The sequence below is a fragment of the Equus asinus genome, chromosome 5, assembly GCF_041296235.1.
Source record: "Equus asinus isolate D_3611 breed Donkey chromosome 5, EquAss-T2T_v2, whole genome shotgun sequence".
Lineage (NCBI taxonomy): Eukaryota > Metazoa > Chordata > Mammalia > Perissodactyla > Equidae > Equus > Equus asinus.
In genome coordinates this window covers 70,306,639-70,326,699 of record NC_091794.1, presented here as the reverse complement: position 1 = coordinate 70,326,699, position 20,061 = coordinate 70,306,639, and the positions used below count along the sequence as shown (strand labels likewise).

Here is a 20,061-nt window from a genome sequence, read left to right as displayed (position 1 = left end):
ACCCAGAGGGGCATCGCATCCACCAGGATGCGCATGGCCAGGCTTCAACACGACACCATGTGGCGGGGGCTGAAACGACAGCCCTCGATGGGGTCTCAGCTCCCTTTCTCTCCGCTCTTGAGTTTGGAGGCAGGACTGGGCTGCTTTAGATGAAATCCTCAGGGTTCCCGGGTCAATTCAGGAGAGTGGAGGCCCCTGGATGGACACTGAACTTCCTGCTAATGAAGGCTTGGAGTGAGCAATTAATTGGAAAAACAAGAGGTGCCCTTTTTTGTGCTGAGTTGGTGAAGCACTCTTACAAGTCACAGAACAAGTCGGCTTTATCAAATCTGTCACCAGTGACCACAACTATCCACACTGACAAGTAACACACACAGGGGAATTCTTTTATATCTTTAAAATTAATAACAAAAATCACACACACATAATGGCATGCTGTAAGGTACAAAGCTCTTATGCATCCATGCCCCTCTCTGAGCCTCACACCAGCTCTGTGAGACAGGCAGGGCACAGTGATCATCCCTAGGAAACTGAGGCTCAAAGAGGGACAGTGACTTGCCCATGGTCACCAACAAATCAATGAGGCCTGGTCCCACCCCTGTCGTGGGGTCCCCAAGCTGCCTCCCAGGGATGCCAGATGCCAAGTCCCTACCCTACCTGCTCACAGCAGCATCAGGACCACGATGGCAATGACCATGAGGACTCCAGCCAGGATGCAAAGGCCCAGGAAGACGATGTCACTGGTGTCCTGGGCCACCATGGCCACAGGGCCCTCCAGCGCCTCCACCTCATCCCTGGGTGGTGCTTCTTGAAGGTGCTCAGCCGTGGCAGCGTAGGGCCCAAGCCAGTCGGAGCCGGACAGCAGGTGGACAGAAGCCTCCTTGCGCCGTGGCTCGCAGCGGACCTCGTACTCGTGGATGTCCTCCCGTCCGCCGGCCGAGAAGTCGATGTACAGCACGCTGACGATCACAGAAGTGTTGTTTCTTCTCTGTGGGGTCATGGGGCACTCGCTCGCACCTGGAGGGGCCAGGCTTGACCCTGTTTCCCTAGAAATGTGGGGACTCAGTGCCAAGGGGCAGAGCCCCAGGAGCCAGAGTTCTATTCCCAGCTCAGCCCCTGGCTCCTTCCCCACTCGGAGCCTCAGGATCCCCATCTGTAAAAGGGTGGCACGAGGAGGGTGGGCCGTCTGGAAGGACAATGTCGGATTTGATGGGCCAGTGTTTGCTCTGGCTTCAAGGAGGTGGGGTCTAGGAAAGACCCTAATAATAATAGCAGGGACACTGGGGGACATTTGCCATTTCCCAGGCTCTCTATTTTAAGTGCATTATCTCATTTAATTCTCACAACAACCCTCTCTTGTGGGTACTGTTAATATCCCCGTTTTATGAATGAGGAAAGTGAGGCCTGGAGGTTAAATCCCTCCTCTGAGCCCACACCGCACACAAGTGACAAAGGCATATTCTCATCCAGATCCACTCGTTCGTTAAGGTGCTCTCAGCCATCACTCCTCACTCAAACCAAAGAGCACAGCACTGAAGGGACTCTCAGGGCGCACGGGCCACTCCCCTTCCTTGGCAGTTCAGACGTGACTCCTGAGGCCCAGAAGGGCGATGGCTTGCCCAGAGGCGGGTCCGGAAGCCACGTCCCCTGCCTCCAGTTAGGAGCTCTGTCCCTGGTGTTAGGCGGCTTTCCTTCTGGAATCTTCTCTCTCAGTCACATCTGCAGCAATGTCGTGCCCCTGTGTTGAGTCCCTGGTCACCCCAGTGGAGCCACTCGAGGGTTGGGAAGAGCCCTTGAGGAGTGAGACGTGGGGGGCCTGGCCCGCTGCTGCCCTCCCCCCGCCCACAGATGAGGGAGGCAGGAGTGAAGTTGCCCTGAGACGGTGGGTGTTCGGGCCGGGGACTGAGGGGCAGCATTTGTGGGCAGTCTGGGGTGGTCTGCAGTGGGGGCTGCAGGGACGCACGGCCCCTCTCCCCACCCACCCCAAATCCACCGCAGCTCTTACACTCCCCAGGCTGCCCAGCTGCCCCCATCCAGTAGGGGGCACTTCTGAGATGAGGCTTCTAAAATTCAGCGCTGCTGAAACAGAGCGAGTGCACGTGAAGAGTAGGAAGCTGCCATCACGGGGGACTGGGCGGCCCCTTTGGGGAAGGGTGAGAAGGAGAGTCACAAATCTGGAGTTTTGGGGACCAGGTGACCTTGCGAGTCTCTACCAACTGTGGGCTTCCAAAAGGCTCAGAGTCCATGTTCCCAAAGGAGCCTCTGTGTTTGTGCCCTTGGTCTGTGGGCCACCACGCCCTCTGAGAAGAACTGGTGGCTGGACATTTGTGACATGGAATCAGGACACTGGACAAAGACAGACAGGCCCTGAGAGTGGAGGGGACCCAGGGGAAGGGCGGGAGTGAATCTACGTCATGAAGAAGGGAGAGAAAGGCACAGAGATGAGGGTGGGGCAGGTTCCAGGGGTTTTTATGAGTGAGAGACTTGAAGAGGAAAGAAAGGCCCCACAAAATGTGGTGTTATGGTTGTAAAAGCAAGTCTCTGACATTTGCGAAGAGACTCACAGAAAGGTCGTGAGTGCTTTTTTCGCTGCTTTTGGCCCTGTGAGCTGTGCGTCTTTGAAAGCAGCTCAGTGCAGAGACCGGTCCTCGTGGGTCTAGGACTTAGAAGAGTTACTCTAACAATCCACGAGTCTAAGGCGCTCAGCTTTTATGTTTCCACGACACTGACTCCAAGACTCTACGATTCTGTGCTTCCAAGTTCTGGCGGTGGTCCCGTGACTCTGAGACAGAGTGTCTGAGGCCCTCATTCTAGATTTCCTCATCCCCTGCTTCTGGGATCGTCTGTCTCCATCATTTCATGACTGTGGAATGCGGTTCTGTCCCAGAGAAAATCCCTGGGGGATTTAGGGCATGGAGTAGGTGTGAGGGCAGGTTATCTTGGCAGCCAAGACTGACCCCCTCTTCTCCCCTTCTCAGGTCACGAGGACAGTGGCTGCCAGGAAGCCGGGGAAGCAGGGGGTGCACTGGAGGGGCAGTGGCACGCAATCCGCTACTGCTGGGGCGGGAGGAGCATGGTTTGCTGCACAGCACATGATTTTTGCCAAGCCAGCCCGGCAAATTCCCGGATGCCAGGGCTGGGCAGTCTCCCTGATACAGGGCTCTGTTCCTTCTTGCCCCTCTCCTCTTCCAAACTCGTCCCTAAGAATACAAACATCTAGGTGCTTGGGCCGCAGCCCAGCGACTCTGAGGGCCTCCAGCCTGGGTTCCCAGCCTCCAAAATGGAAGGACAGTAGAGAAAATTCACTTGTAAGGCTCGCTGCCTCTGGAGGGAAGTGGACCCTGCTACCTGAAGGGTCTTTTGTTGGGTGGAGCCCAGAGATGGATTCGGGCCACAAGGTTGGGGAAGTGGCGAGCGGGAGGCAAGCAGCTCAAACAGCTCTGCGTGTCAGAGGGGGGAGGCCTGGTGCCCTCGGCACCTCCAGGGAGAAGGGGACCAACAGCGAGGCAGGCCTCCACGGGTGGGGGGTCAACGGGGCCTTGGGGAGGCGCCTCCAACAGGGCCTCTCAGTCAGCACAGGGAGCAGCGGGGGCCCCTCCTCTGTCTCCCCAACATGAGCTCTTTGTTGTGTCTACACTGAGCAAGTCTGTTGAGGTGAGGTCAAGAGGGGCTCAGTTCTGCATTCAGGTTTGTGTGGTCACTGGAGCCAGGAAGAGAAGCAGAATTCTCCAGAAGGGCAGGTGCCTCAGAGCAGGCTAGAGCCCCTCCCTCCTGCCTGCCCTCCGCCCCTAGCCCCTACCTGAGACTCGGTGCCGCAGGTGTCGAAGCGGGCCTGGATGCGGAAGGCGCTGCCGACTTCCTGGGCAGCACAGCTCCGGCTGCCCAGGTAGACCTTGGTCCGCTCCAGCGGGGCCAGCGCCTGCGCAGAGATCAGGATCTGGAAGTCCGTGCGGGAGCAGCTCACATTCATGGGCACCACTGGGGACGGGAGGGAGGAGCTGGAGGCCTTAGGGGCAGGCAGTCTGACCCCCACTCTCCCCAAGCCCCCACCCAAAGGAGGATGGGTGGGAAAACGGAGGCCCAGAGTGGCGACGGCTCTTACGTCGTCCTAGGGGATGTTTTACATGTGTTCCTCCATTGAACTCCACCAGACTATGCGCTCCCCAGAGCAGGACATGCTCACTTCTCCGTGTCCTCTGAGCCTCACACGGAGCTTGGCAGGCGCAGTGAATGGTCAATGAATGATTGAATGAATGAATGAATGAATATTCTTAATCATAATAAAAGCTTCTGTTTGTTGATCGCTTTGCCGTGTGCCAGGCAATTCAATCATTTAACAAATTTTTATTGATGGTCTACTATGTGCCAGCACTAGGCTAAACACCAGAGACACAACAACAAAAAAAAACCAGCCACAAATTCCTGCCCTCTTGGAGCTTACGGTCTAGTTGGGTGAGGGGGCAATATATCTGTAAAAGACACCTAGGGTCAGAGTGGTCTCAGGGAAAATCAAGCAAAGAAGAATAACAGGGAGAGAGGAATGTTTGAGGGTGTTGCAGTTTCAAAAGGGGTGGTGGGGGAAGCCTCACTCTCCCCACGGCCACCCCATGAGGCGGATGGGACTAAACCCATTTTATAGTTTTGGAAATTGAGGCTCTGAGAGGTGAAGGTGTCTGCAGTGGCTGAGTTGGGATATTCACCACTGAGTCTGTACGATTCTGAAGTTGGCGGCCTCTCTACCCTGTCTGGTGGCCTCCTGCACCCGTCTCAGCCAGGACGCTGTGACCCTACATGTCTGGGTTTGTGTGAGCATGCGTGTGTGCGTGCATGCGTGTGTGCGTGCATGCATGGGAGGGCAGCGCTTGCTGGGGCAGGGGTGAGTGCAGGGGAAAGGAAGGGGGGTGACTAGTGGGAGGAAAAGGAAAGAGCTGGCAGGCAGAGGCCTGGAACTCTCAGCCGTCTCCGGGAAACGCCTCAGACATATTTCAGCCTCTGGTGTCTGGGCAGTCGGGGATTTATGGGCCCGCTGTCTCCCACAATGATCTTGGTGGCGCTGAACTGTGCGTCACCCTTGATTGATGCTGAGGCTGTCCTCCAGCCTGAGGCTGCCTGAAGCCTGGGCCACATCTGGAGCCTCGAGTGCCCCTGTCTGACCCTGGGCTCCCACAGGGATCCAAGGAGGAAGGGGGGTGGGGTGGGAGGGGGCTCCTGGAATGGGAGCCAGGATTAGAGCTGCCGGCCCTCTGTCTCTGGAGGCACCAAAGGAGGAGGGGCTTGTCCCTGATCACAGAGAGCTGGGGGAGGACCCGGGCCAGGGAACAAGACCATCGGCGCCGAAAGAGACCTTAAAGATCCTTCAGCCAATGTCCTTATTTCACAGGTGGGAAAACTGAGACTCACAGAGAGAAACTGACTTGCCAGCTAGCTGAGACAGACCTCGATGGCACCCAGCTCTCCAGAGTGCAATCCAAGAAGAGGCTGGCTCTAACAGAGGGGACAGCACTCCTCCCCAGGTCAAGGTGGGGCCAGCCAAGGTCCAGGGAGCATGCGTCTGCCCAGGTCACACTGTGCAGTGAACTTCCTGCAGCTCTACTGTTTCCTTCCCCCTCACTGGGACCCCAAACTCCTCTTGCTTACGTGGTAAGGAATGAGGAAAGATCTTTTGAATGCAGAACAGGCCTGAGACACATGAAGGAAAGAATTACCCCTCAGCAAGGGCGTCCCTGCAGCCGGGCACTGTGGCCTGTGCTACCTCGTTTCATCCTGAGGACTGCCTGGCTAGGCGTTTGTCAACCCCTTTCCAGATGAGCCACTCGGATGGTCAGTAAACGGCAGCATCTGGATGCAGCTCTGGTCTGTCTGAGCTCAGCCCTGGACCCCTCTCCCAGGCCCTGCTCAGCCACGCTAGGAGGCAGAATGAGTCCTAGTCTTGGCTGAGCCTGCAAGAGCAGTGAGACCCCTGCCTCTCTCGGAACCCCCATCCCACACCTGCACAGCAAGGAGCTTTAGCCTGGTCATGCGGAGGGCAAAACGGGCCCAAGGTACAGGCGTTTCTGGGCTCATGGCCCAGGGCAGGCTGTAAGATAGGGGGAGAGATGATAGACGCTGTCAGCTGGCGAGTGGAACTGGCATTATGGAGGCTGGAAAAGCTGAATACCAACTGCCCCAACCCCCTCACAGCTAGGCATGGCCATACGGCCAAGTTCAAATCAGTGAGACCAAGAAGTCTTTCGAGGGCTTCTGAAAATGCTTTTGCTTTCCTGATAAAGGGGCATTTGCTTTCCTGATAAAGGGGCATTTGTGGCTGGCACCTCCCCTACCCTCTTCCAGCCTTCAACATGGACATGATGCCTGGAGTAGTGGCAGCCATCCTGCAGTCATGAGGCCAAGAATCCCAGGAATATCAGCTGGGACAATATTGAGTCCCTGACCGACACAGTAGCTGCCAGGCTCCAGACTTCTTGTTATGTGAGAAAAAACAATTGCCGTTTGTTCAAGCCACCCTCAGCAGGATTTCTGAGTAACATAACAAGGCTGGTCAGCATCTCTGGTGTTACAGCAATTGTTTACCATAAACAGTATTACCGCATTTTGCGTGTTCCCCCTGGATACAGATGATCAACCATAGTACAAGAGAGGCCAGGGGCTCATGGGGGAAGGAGCCAGATGGGCAGGGATTAGGGACCATGGATGCGTATGCTAGAAAGGTAAGGGCCTGCAACAGTGGAAACGAGCAAGGGCCATATTGGTGGCAAAGGCCCCAGGGCAGTGGTGTAGCCACCAGAGAAGAGGATGGGGAGACCATGCGTGGGGATCTGGAGAGCTGGTGGGATGGAGGAAGGGGACTGCAAAGACCTGGGACCCTGCCTCACCTCCGCCCCAGCACACGCATGCCCTCCACGCCGGCTGACCTCCTATGTAGGCCACAGAGAAGCCCCTGCGGGTGGCGCTGCGGTCCGTGTGCAGCAGAAGCAGGAGCTGGTTGCGGCTCGAGGTGACGGGTGGTGGCAGGTGGTGGCCACACCAATTCCCCAGCATGGGCGCTTCCTCGCTGGCCCCATCGAAGGCCGTCAGATGGTCAAAGTCACAGGTCCTGGTCAGGCTGTTGGGCCCCTCCAGTTCCAGGTCCAGGAAGAACACCTTGACCTGGTAGCCAGGGGGCAGGCGGATGGTCCAGTGGCACCGGATGTTGTTGGGATAGGAGCGAGGGTACTGGGGGCTGGAGAAGTTGCCCCGCACGGCCGTGTACACTTCTTGGCATTCTCCTGGGTGAGGGGACGTGGGGCAGAAGGAATCGGGGGAGAAGGGTGGAGACCGTCACCCTCTGCAGCTGCAGCTTGGGCTACAGGTGCCAAGGGCATGCTGAATCGCCCTCGCAGGTTGAGGGCATCACGGCCAGCAAAGCAGACAACTGATCCCAAAGCCTGCTTTAAACTGAAACCAACTGGAAGCTGGGACTCTCTTTCCAATTGGCAATGCCCTTCATGGGTGTTGGCCCTGTTGTGAAATCAGTAACAACACCTAATACCTGTTCTCAGAGTTGTGTCCAAACTTGGACTTGAAAGACAAGATGGTTCATGACCTGACCTTGACAATTTTCTCACCGCCCCTCATCCACCCCTAACTTCCAGCCTCGCCAAACATCTCCTAGCACTACAAGCACACCAACCCTCTACGTCCTCCATGTCTTTGCACATGCTGATTCCTCTGCTTGCAACACCTTTCCCTTCCTTCCACCTCTGGCCAACTCCTTCAAAGCTCAATTCTCTCTTCCTCCAAGAAGTCCTCCATGATTCTTACTGTTAGCTAGCATAGGTCACAGTGGGTTGTCATTGTCTGTTTCCGTTTCCATCTCTTCCACTAGACAGCGAACTCCCCAAGGGTTCGTGCGTTCAATTGTACAAACGTTAACTGACTGCCTGCTAAGTGGCAGTACAAAGACAAGCCCCTAGGAACTCACAGTCAGGCAAGGGAGGGAGATCAACAGGCAAGCCATACACAGAAGTGATGTGTTAGATCAGTGCCGTGAAAAATCTTCTAGAAGGAGCTGAAGGAAGGGATTAACTCTGAGTGAATCAGGAAGTCCTCACCGAGGAGGGGACATGCTCACGCCTCGTCCCTGGCCAGGCAGGGAAGTGTGTGCTAGAGCGTTCCAGGCAGAGACAGCAGGAAGGGCTTGACCAGGGCAGGGGGGGGAGGGGGGCAGAGCGGTTGCACGGGGGCGGGGCATGGCCAGCCCCTCCTACCTGAGAAGTAGTAGGCCTTGAAGCCCCGACCTGCGATGTTGAAGTCCGACTTGAAGACCACCTGCAGCTCGCGGCCCAGTGACACAAGGGTGGGGGGCCTGGCGCTGCCACAGTAGTGGTGCCCGCGGGCGGGGCCGGGCTCCCCCAGCACGGCCACGTAGTCGTAGGTGCAGTCCTCATTGCCCTCCACCTGGAAGTCCACGAACACCAACTTGACGGAGGCGGGGCTGGCGGCCCGGATCACCCAGCGGCACTCCACGTTGTTGGGGTAGTTGTTGGGATACTCGGGGCTGGTGAGGACTCCGGACAGGCCCGTCAGGACACCGCCACATACATCTGCAAAGGAGCCCCTTAAACTGAACTTTCTGCCTCCCCCGCAGCCCCCGACGCCTCCCTGGGCAGCAAGACACCCCCGGAGTGTTGCTTCCCCGGGGATCTCACGGAACCTCATCCCCATCCAGGGAGCGCCAGCTCAGTGGCAGGTCCAGCCTGGCACTTGGCACCTACTCCATCTTGTTACGTCATTGCCATAACCCCAGAGGAACTCGCAGTGGCTTTTCCCGTTTCACAGCTGAGAAAATAGAGGGACCCAGAAGTTAAGTAACTCACCCGTGTGACCCTGAGACAAGGATCTGAGCACAGGGAGTTTATCTGGGAGAGACAGGGGACCCCAGGTGGGGGGTGAGGGAGCTGAGGCGTTCGTACACCAGCTCCCCAGAATCGGGCCATGGGCTGCGGGGTGTAGAGGTGACCCACCAGACTTCGGAGGAAGCCCTCAAGCAAACAGAAGTGGAGGTTGGCAGGAGCCATTGAAGTGGCAAGGCCAAGGGGCCGTGGGCAGACCCTGACAGCGGGTCACCCGGCTGGCAACTGGGAGAGTGGGTCTGAACCCAGGAGGACTAACTGCAGAGCCTGTGCCCTCGACATTGTGATTCTCACTGTCCACTCCTAGCAGGCCAGTGGGGCCCAGAGGCTGAGGGGCCTGAGTGCAGGGATGTAATCAAACGCCCCTAAGCCATGAGGAAACTGAGGCTTAGAGAAAGGGTCTGATGAACTAGAGATGGGCTTGGGGTCTTGCAGACAGGTGTCCTCTCAGCTCTGTCTTCTATGAGCTGTGTGACCCTGGGCAAGTAGCCCAGCCTCTCTGAGCCTCATGGGAATATGAGAAATCATAAGAATTGCCCAGCCTGACCTACCAGGCCCAGACACTTTCGGAGTCTGAGAAGGTGCTGTGAAAGCCGTTTGGAACCCAGTGCAGCCAACACAACCAGGAGGTGGGCGATGATGAATGCCATGGCTAGTTGGAGGCCACCAGCAGAGAGGGGCACACTCAGGATGTATTTCTGAGACTCCAGAGTCTCGTCCATGGCATAGCTGTGTGAAGGGAACACCGGAGCACCACGCTGGGTGTCTAAGGACTTGATCCCTTGTCCTAGCACTTCCCCTTCCCAGCTGTATGACCTTGGGAAGGTCACACACATTCCCTCTCTGGTCTCAGATTTATTGTTTGTGAAATGAGAGGGTGGGGTTTTGACAGCCTGCGAGATCCCTGCCAACACCAACACCCTTAGCAGAGGCTTTCAAACTGTGCTCTGGGGCTCCAGTGGCTCCTGGGGGCATCTATCTGCAGGTATCTGGTGCAAACTTCATTCTCATGTTGTAGTTCAAACTATTTTTTAATGCAATTAAAGACGGCATCCACAGTGACATGTCTTATATATAAAAATTTAACTCACTGGGGGCGGGCCCAGTGGCCCAGTGGTTAAGTTCATGCGCTCCACTTTGGTGGCCCAGGGTTTCGCCAGTTTGAATCCTGGGTGTGGACATGGCACCGCTCGTCAAGCCATGCTGGGGCGGAGTCCCACATGCCACAACTAGAAGGACCCACAACTAAAATGTACAACTATGTACTGGGCGACTTTGGGGAGAAGGAAAAATAAAATCTTTTAAAAAAAAATTTAGCTCATTGGAGGTCATCAATAGTGACTGTGTTTGGCTTACAATAAGCAAATGTTGAAAACAAATGCATACCACTAAAATACTGCCTTTATCTTTTTTATATCACAGACTAAGATAAGGTTGCACTTGATATAAGAATATTACTTTTCTTCTTCTTCTTCTTTTTTTTTTGGTGAGGAAGATTCTCCCTGAGCTAACATCAATTGCCAAATCTTCCTGATTTGTTTGTTTGGGGTTTTTTTTTGCTTGAGGAAGATTGGCCCTGAGCTAACATCTGGGCCCGTCTTCCCCTACTTTGTATGTGGGATGCCTCCACAGCATGGCTGATGAGCGGAGTAGGACCGTGCCTACATTCAAACCCATGAACCTGGGCTGCTGAAGCAGAATGTGTGGAAATTTAACCACTTGGCCATGGGGCCAGCCCCCAAGAATACTTCTTTTTAAGGCATTTAAGGTTTTAAGCTATGTTGGAAAACTCTGTCCATTGTACTATGACTTTGACTCCTAACATTCTAAAAATCTAAATTCCAAAACTGTGATTAGATCAGTCCGTGATGCTGTGTTTTACCATTCTACAATTCCGTGCCTCTGAAGCCAGCGGGACTGGTGTCCCCCAACCCCGCAACAGCTGTCAGTAGGCCCTGCGCACCAGGAACCTCTGTCATCGTCTATTGCTTGAGCTGACGGGAAAAGGCGTTTGGTCTCAGCCTTGAGAGAAGGGAGGAGGTTTGCGTCTGCGCAGAGAAGCCTGAGGACAGGAGGAACAGTCAGGGAGAGCAGAGGCCTTTGCTCCCTCATGAGGCTGAGGGGCAGGCTTCGCGCCTGGTGGAGGGAGGGACCTGGTGGAGGGAGGGATCTGGTGGAGGGAGGGAGGCATCAGGGACCTGCGATCCAGGAGGCAGTTCAGGACAGGCTCTGCGAGGGATCACGTCACCAGCCCCACACAGACCCCCCTGCAGCTCCTATGCCTGACGACGTGGGGGGATTCCTGTGCCCGTGCAGTGATGGGTGATGGGATGCCACAGAGGGACCATCAGCAGTGGCACATGGTGTCCCCTGCTGTGTCCTGACGCTGCAGCATGGGATAAGAAGGACAAGGATAGAAAAGCACGAGTGGCCTCACTCCTGAGCACAGGAGACCCCCGGGGGCTGCCAGGAATAGCAGAGGGAGACGTGGGGAGTGTTGCTGTGAAGGTGGGAACCCACAACCACCAAGACTGCACACGGTGCCCCACGAGCTCCAAGAGCAGGGTCATCTCGGCGGTGGAGCAGCCGACATGCTGAGATACCGAGGTCCTGCGAGCCCTCCCTGCCCCCCCAAGCCCCGCTGCTCTCCCCCCACCTCCACCCAGGGCCACCCTCTCCCCCGCCAAGTCCTCTTGCCTTTCTGGTAGCCTGCAGAAAAGCCACGGCTGGCCACGTGCTTGTCAGAGTGGAAGACGACAGACATGACGTGCCAGGAGGAGGTGAAGGGCGGCGGGGGCACATGGCCGCAGAACCTCCCCAGCAGGTTGCCCTTGTCTCCCGACGCCCCGTTGTAGATCTCCAAGAAGTCAAAGTCACAGGTGTCGTGGTACTCCAGGTCGAAGACGTGGAAGGTGAGCAGCACAGAGGAGCCCTCGGCCACCACAATCAGCCAGCTGCACTCCGTGTTGTAGGGGTAGAGCCTGGGGAAGTTGGGGCTGGAGAAGTTCCCAGAAGGGGCAGAGAGCACACCCCCACATTTGACACCTGGGGCAAGAGGGAAGAATGGCTCAGAGTCAGTGCTGGGGTCTTGCTGGTGGGCCCAAGGACAAAGCTGGGTCTTTGAGATGGATGAGGAAGCATGAGGCCGTGGCCCCAAATCAATTCATTTCTTCACGCGTTTGTTCATTTGTTTACTTATTCTCCAAATACTTCTCAATTATTCTTTTTTCATTCAACAAATACCATCTGAGCACTAGGCTTTGTTCTAGGTGCTGGGGTTACAGGAGGAACAAGAGAGACAGTCAGACTCCTGCCCTCATGGACAGTACTCTGCTGGGGAGACAGACAGGACACCTGACGGGGAAACTAGGGAGCATATCAGACAGCGATAAGTGCCGTGGAGAGAACCAGAGCAGGGACGGGGACAGGAGTGTCGGGGGTCATAACTTCAGATATAAGAGCCCTAAATGCCAGGCCCTAGACATGCGCAGGGGGAAATTTAAAAATTAAAAATAATAATAACCCTCTACCCAGAGTGAAAATGTGCACAGCCTATTAGTGTTAACAGTACATTCTTATATGTATATATTTGCTTTTATTTAAAAAAAGAGGGGCCAGCCCAGTGGCTTAGCAGTTAAGTTCATACGTGCTGCTTGGGTGGCCCGCGGGTCACTGGTTTGGATCCCAGGAGCAGACTTACAGACCGCTTATCAGCCATGCTGTGGCAGGCGTCCCACATAAAAAGTAGAGGAAGATGGGCACGGATGTTAGCCCAGGGCCAATCTTCCTCAGCAAAAAGAGGAGGATTGGTGTTGGACATTAGCTCAGGGCTAATCTTCCTCAAAAAGAAAGAAAAGAAAACAATGGAAGGAAACTAATAAAAACGGTTCTTTGCCAGGGAAGGAGGATACAGACATGACTCCTGGACCTCTTTAAATGCAACTCGTTTTATATTTTTGACTTTATAATCATGAGTACTTTTTAGTATCATTTTAAAAGATCCAAAAAATTTTAAAGTAACCCCTAAATATCCCAAACTGAAACAAATGAACTCAACTCTGCATCAAGTTGGAAGCACATCCCCATGGGGAAATGATTTCAAATGACTTTGAAATACACTATTTTGACGGCACATTCCTAGTGAGATACATTCCAAGGACAAAATGAACCACACAGACATCTTCAACTGCATTCAGTAGACTTACTAGTAGGAATACTGGTAAATACTGTTATTTTACCAGTATTTTATATATTGGAATAGAAGAATATGCTAATGTCAATAGAAACTAAGATTTTCAGAGTGAGAGCTACAAATATAAAATTAAAAAATTAAGCAGAACACTTGTGATCCTTAATTTGAATCAAAAACTTGAGTATGAATTTAAGGTATTTTTATTTCTAAAAAAAATTAATTTCCCAGCTCTGTTCACTAAAAAGGCCTAAAAGCAACGAAATTCCAGTGGTATTTAGAACCCCTAGGTCTTTGATTAGGATTATTACGTCCAACTAAAATGAACCGGGGCTCCTTAGACAGAAGGTTGGTCTAGGACAGGAAAGGTACAAAATACACTTGGGACTGGTTGTCACACCGGAAAGCAGAGAAGCTGACGTATCAGAGTCTGCTGGGACCGTGTCAGAGGACACAGGAACCTCCTCAAAGGGGCTGCCACCGGCTACAGAAGCTCCAACTAGAGCATCGAGAAAGAATAATGATTGAAACACATCAAATATAAAAATTCACGAACTCATAATGTAACTCAAAACAAATTAAAAAGAAACATTGGTTTCTTTTACAGGTTGCTGGGGCATGAACTCATTTTTTTGAAAACTGATATAGAGAAAAAGAAAGAATTAAGCTTCCACTTTGCCTTTCCTGTTATGGAGTGTATTTCAGGATAACCAAATCGCTGATGAAGGAAGATTGTTATTTATAGAAGGCTGCAGAAAGAATGACAACATTAGAAAAACATAATTTTGCAAATTTAATGAAATTATCATCATCGATGTCTGTTCTAATCACCGAGTAAAAAGGTAAATGATGAGACGTCAGCCCTAGATGGTGGGGACAGGGGGTTCCATGTGAAATTGTCTCAACTTTGCTAAATGTTTGAAAGTTCTTATAATTAAAACATACCTAAAAAGTTACCTTTATAGGGAGCATTATAATGGATGGATCAGGCTAACAACCCCTGAAGCCACTTATTAATCTAACATCGAAGCAGAATGCTGGATAATATGTGCCCTGATATAAATCCACACACACTACCTACAATGTCTTCTTGAAAAGAAATAAAGGAACTTGAATCTAGTGAAGTCATGGGTCTGTCTAGAAGCTAGAGTGAATACCGAAGCTAAAGGAACATTCTAAATGACGTCATGAGGATACATCCAGCCAAGTCCAGAACGTGGGAAATTTTAATCACCCAGGTGCTTCAACAGTAAACAAGGGGGAAAAGGAGGCACAAGTGCTATATTAAAAGAGACTCAATCAGGGGCTGGCCCTGTGGCCGAGTGGTTAAGTTCACGCGCTCCACTGCAGGCAGCCCAGTGTTTCGTTGGTTCGAATCCTGGGCGCGGACATGGCACTGCTCATCAAACTATGCTGAGGCAGCGTCCCACATGCCACAACTAGAAGGACCCACAACTATGTACCGGGGGGCTTTGGGGAGAAAAAGGAAAAAATAAAATCTTAAAAAAAAAAAAAAAGAGACCAATTAGAAGAGAACACAGCTGGTGTGCTCCTTGACGTTGGTCTTGGCGATGATTTTTTTGGATCCGACTGCAAAAGCAAAGGCAACAAAAGCAAAAATAAACAAATGAGACTACGTCAAACTAAAAAGCTTCTGCACAGCAAAGGAAACCATCAACAAAATGAAAAGGCAACCTACTGAATGGGAGAAAATATTTGCAAATCATATATTGGATAAGGGGTTAATATCCAAAATACATAAAGAACTCATACAACTCAATAGCAGAAAAACAGACAGTCCAACTAAAAATGAGCAGAACAGATGGCTAACAGGCACATGAAGAGGTGCTCAGCATCACTAATCTTTGGGGAAATGCAAATCAAAGCCACAGTGGGATATCACCTCACACCTGTTAGAATGGCTATTATCAAAAAGACAAGAAATAACAAGCGTTGGTGAGGATGTGGAGAAAAGGGAACCCTGTGCACTGTTGGTGGGAGTGCAAAGTGGTGCAGCCACTATGGAAAACAGTATGGAGGCTTCTCAAAAAATTAAAAATAGAAATACCATACGATCCAGCAATCCCTCTTCTAGATAGATAGCCAAAGGAAGTAAAAACAGAATATGGAAGAGTTATCTGCACCCCATGTTCATCGCAGCGTTATTCACAATAGCCAAGATATGGAAACAATCATTAGTGTTCGTCAACAGAAGAATGGCTAAAGAAGATGTGATATATACACATGGAAACAGAGAGTAGAAAAGTGGCTGCCAGAGGAGAGGCTGGTTAAAAAGAGAGAGACGCCAGAGCCGAATATCAACCACGTGCAACGTACGGACTCTGTCTGGATGTGATTTCAACAAATCAACTGTAACGAGATTTTTTTTGCAATAATTGGGGAAAACTGAACATGAACTGAGTGTTAGATAAAATTGAGGAAGTATTATGGCATTATAGTGATATTGGGGCCATATACATACGTACATATATATATACACACACATACATACATACGTTTATATATATCTATCTTTCTCTGTTAGAGATATAATCTGAAATATTTTGGGTGACGTAATATGATAACTGAGATTGGCTTTAAATTTCTCCCCAAATGGAGGTGGGGGTAGGACAGAAGAAACAAGAAAGGCAGAATGTTGACAATCGTTGAAGATGGTTGCTGGAGACACAGGGATTCATGACACTATTTTCTCTGTTTTGTGCATGTTTGAAATTTTTCATAATTAAAAGTTAAAAAAAAAATAACTAGCAAGTCTTTGGTCACCATCTCAGTGAGGCCCTCCCACCCAGCCTGCGCACACTGAGACCCTCTCCCCATCCTCCCCCCATTTTCTGCCGCATTTGCTCTGCGGCGCTCACCACCATAGGGTGGACTATTCGTTCTCCTGTTTGTTTGGTCATTGCCAGTCTCTCCCCACAGAACTGTGAGCTCCGTGAGAGTGAGATTTTTGTCTGTGTTGCTCTCCAATGAATCCCAAGCGCCTAGAACAGTACCTGGCACAAAGCCGGTGCTCAGTGTGCATTTGCTGAACGAACAAACGAATGAACGAATGAGTGATCTTGTAACATCCTCACAATAGCCCCATAAAATAGACAGGGCAGGTGTCATTGACCCCATTTTACAGAGGAGAAAACTGAGGCCCAGAAAAGGAAGCTACTTGCCGGAGCTGACATCTATTATTTTGGTCTGCAGAGCACCCATCCCTCCACCTCTTGCAACAAGACGCCCCCGATTTTAGACACTGCTCCCTTCCCTCACCTTCACGGAGTAACCCTCCCTCGCCCTTCCCTGCCCCTGGGATGGACACATGACCCCTGGGCAATCCTTGACCCTCCCCGCCCCTTGACTGGCCTGCAGGTGAGCCTGGCTCTAGGCCAGGCCAGAGTCTTGCTGCAGAAGGCCTGGACCACAGCCCTCTCCTGGGGCTGAGGCTGGGAGTGAGAGCCTGGGCAGGACGGCGCTCAGGGCCCATGGAGAAAGCTTGTCCGCAGACCACAGGAACCACGTGCAAGTGGCAAGGCCCTGAGGCTGAGAGCCCTGGGTGCTGGCATCCCTGAGCCTCACTCAGCTACACTCCTGCCCCGCGGCTCCAGAGCCAATGCATTCCTCTTCTTACTAAACTCATCCAGGTTGGGTTTCTGTCACTTGCAACCAAAAGGATCCTGAAGAATGCACTTAATCAAAGTTCCTATAAGAGAAGACACAGTCACCAAGCATGTGCCCTGTAGCAGGCCTGTGCTGACTCACATGGGTCCCTCCCTGGGGTGCTCACAGTTGGAGGGGGTGGGCAGTCAGGAAAATGAGAAGAAGACATGCAGTGTGATTGTGCTGGGGCCACACAGGGGCTCTGGCATCCAGAGGAAGGAGGCCAAGCTTGCTGGGGCCAGCACTGTCAGGGAAGGGACAAGATTCACTGAGGAGGTGATATTTGAGTTTGACCAGGAAGACCGAGAAGCTTTGGCTAGCTGGGGAAGATCTGGAGGGAGGAACTAGCATAAACGAAGGCTCAGACAATCCCTCGGCCTCCTTGGGCCTCAGTCATGCAGCTGCGAAGTGGAGTAATGACCCCTCCCCTGCTAGGTGGCTCTGAGTGCTCATGAGATAAAGCCACGCAAGGGCAGCGAGACGCACACCCAGTCCACATTATTGGCTCCCTGCCTGGCCCCCGGGGCCTGCCAGGGCAGGAACGATGTCTGATTCGTGGCAAGAGGACAGAGGGACATTCTGTCCTGTGCCTGAGCTTGTCCTTCCCCCAGATCTGCCCACAGGACAGGAAAAGCCATGAGAGCATCAGAGCAGAACTCCTGTGGCCCAGGAGGCCCTGAGCACCAGCACAAGCGGTGGCCTTGTCCTCCAGGACTCAGGCAGGCACCCTGACCTCTAGGGTGACCCCAAGGCCACTGAAGCCCCTGTGGCTGGAAAATGGGAACAGCTAGCTCCTCCCACCAACCAGGCATGGAGTGAGATGCCTGGGTGCCCAACCCATCTCTGCCACCGATTAGGTGACTGCCAAGTAACGTTTCCTTCCTGAGCCCCACTGGAGCCTACAGGAAAATGAGGCACTGCCGCTGTTTGCTGAGCCCCTTGAAGATGGGTGAAATGATATCGCCCTGGCTTCACAGACAGGCACACAACGCTTGTGGGGCTGGACCAGCACAAAGCAACCTGGGACCAGAGTGCCCGCAGAGAGTTCTGGGAGCTCCAACAACAGAGCATCTGAGGCTGAGGAAGGGACCTGGAAGGCTTCCTAGAGGAGGTGATGTTTGACCTGAGCTTGATGGATGAGCCAGATGTTCTCAAGTGGAAAAAGAGACCTGCCAGGCAGAGAGGACAGCAGGTGAAAGCCCCGAAGGTGAAGCATCTCCAGAAAGGGGTGTGATCCTCCACCAGAGCATGGGACACACAAGTGACGCAGGGAACCGAGGCTCGATACCATATAGAAATCGGAGCCAACGCTTGGAGGGCACTGAACGCCGTAATAAGGAACTCTGGTCTCACTTGGCTGGTAGTGGGGAGGTATAGCAGGCTCTTGGGAGGAGAACAGACTCCTTCCAGCAATAGATGTTTAACAGTCCCGGAGCCCATCCCTGAGCCTTTGGTGACCTTGTAGCCCTGCACAGGTTACTCAACTTCTCAACCCTCAGTTTGCTCATCTGTAAACTGGGGCACTCACACCCACATTGCCGTTTGTTGTGAAGATTCAGTGCAATCGCATATGTAAAGCATCCAGTAAATACTGACTTGCCCCCATCTCCGAAACAAATACAGCCTCAACTCAGCCGACTTCCCCAGAATGGCCTCCCGCAGAGAAACCTCCGGAGACCTAGCTGCTGCCTGGCCCACCCGCCCCCTCCTCCAGCCTCTGCCTGGCCCCAGAGCTCCTACCTTTCATGGCCTGGGCCCTGGGGCCTGGGCCCAGCAGTGCCACTGCCAGCAGCAGACAGGACCCCAGCTCTGCCAGCATGTCCTCACCGGGGACCCCACAGGTCTGCAGCTCGGGGCAGGCCAGGATCTGAGGGTCGGAGCAGGGAAAGAGAAGAGAGGCTGAAAGGGCCCCTGTGTTAATGGTGGCGTGAATAATTCATGGGGCCCTCGAATTAGTAAGCTGATGCCCAGGCGCTTCCTTCACTCCACTCTAAGGTGACGGATCTAGTGTCCCCAGGTTTACACATTCTGAGATCTGCACCAGCCACACTGTATCTGGGAGGGAAGCAACTTGGGGCTGGAAGGGAATTTGATGGTGGAGAAAGGGCGTGAGTTTTGGGCTGGGCAGATCTGGGGTCCATCCCAGGTCAGCCTCTAACTTGCTAGGTGACCTTGAACGAGTCATCTAGCTCCTCTGGGGTCTCAGTCTGACTCCTCTGTCCAGTAGAGCCATTCAGTGGGAAACTGGACATGACAACGCATGCTAAAGCACGTGGTGGGCGTCGCTGCAGGTTTTCCCATCCCCCCCGCCCAGGGGCACTGAAAGAAGCCTCTAATTAGTGGGACAAGGGGACAAGCGTCCTTCAGCCATGCTTAGACTAGCTCAGAGGGAGAGAGAAGGAGGCTGTGATGAGGGAAAAGCTTCTCCATGGAAGCGTGCAGCAGGAATAACAGAACAGGAAAATCGTATCGTGCGACTCCTAACGCAATCGTGGATCCAGGCCACAGTGTAAATTCTGCCAGAACATTAAATGTTCACTCCTTTATTGACCCACAAACTTGCTTGCACATCACTACATGCCAGGCCCTGTGCCAGGAGCTGGGGCTGCAGAGATGCCCTCAAGGGCTCTGGTCCAACAGGAAACAGAATCCTTCTGTTTCCTTGGGGAGTCTGTGTGATTCACTTCAGCCCAACGCTCCTTCCCAGGTGCCCTCCCTGCGCAGAGCCTGCACCCTCTCTGTGCAGAGCCTGCACCAAGCGCAGGGCATCTGAGGGGAACGTGGCACCCTCCTGCCTCCCACTGAGGAGCCTGGGCGTTGCTTTGACAGACGAGGTCTGAATCCTGGCTCCACCACGCACTGCCGGGCTATGGGAGCCTAGGAAAGTCACCTAGCCTCTCTGAGGCCCAGCCGCCTCAACTGTGAACCAGGAGCAATGAGGTAGCCTGCTGTTTGCCCTGAGGATTAGATGAGATAACGCAGGGAGATCTCAGCCAGTGCCCAGCTCACCGCGTAGGAGCAAGTACGATTTCTGTTTACCTCGGAGGAATTCAGATGTGCATTGCCAGACCACATGTTGCCTCTGGGCCATCCTTTTGTCAGGAGGTCCCCAGGGAGCCCTTGCTGCCAGCATGGGAGGCCACCTGGCAGGTGCTCAGCAAAGAGCATTAAGAATAGTCAGGCCTGAGGGATTGGCTTACCTGTGGGGCTTGATTGGCAGGAGCAGAAAGGTTCAGCCGTCCCAGGCAGTCTGAGGGGCTGGAGACTTTTATTAAACACCTACTGTGTGGATGAGAAAGGGTGCTAAACCAGTCC

At 53.1% G+C, this 20,061-nt stretch overlaps 1 protein-coding gene across 1 annotated transcript; it reads right to left on the bottom strand.

The window, feature by feature from the left end:
• Nucleotides 1-661: 661 nt before the first annotated feature.
• On the bottom strand, nucleotides 662-19,821 carry CDCP2 (CUB domain containing protein 2). The gene is made up of 7 exons (XM_044770851.2): nucleotides 19,756-19,821; nucleotides 18,487-18,613; nucleotides 11,589-11,936; nucleotides 8,247-8,582; nucleotides 6,912-7,265; nucleotides 3,800-3,978; nucleotides 662-988 (listed from the first exon to the last, which is right to left on the bottom strand). Exons 1-7 carry the CDS (start codon nucleotides 19,819-19,821, stop codon nucleotides 662-664), a joined length of 1,737 nt encoding a protein of 578 aa, XP_044626786.2.
• Between the last annotated feature and the right edge of the window lie 240 nt (nucleotides 19,822-20,061).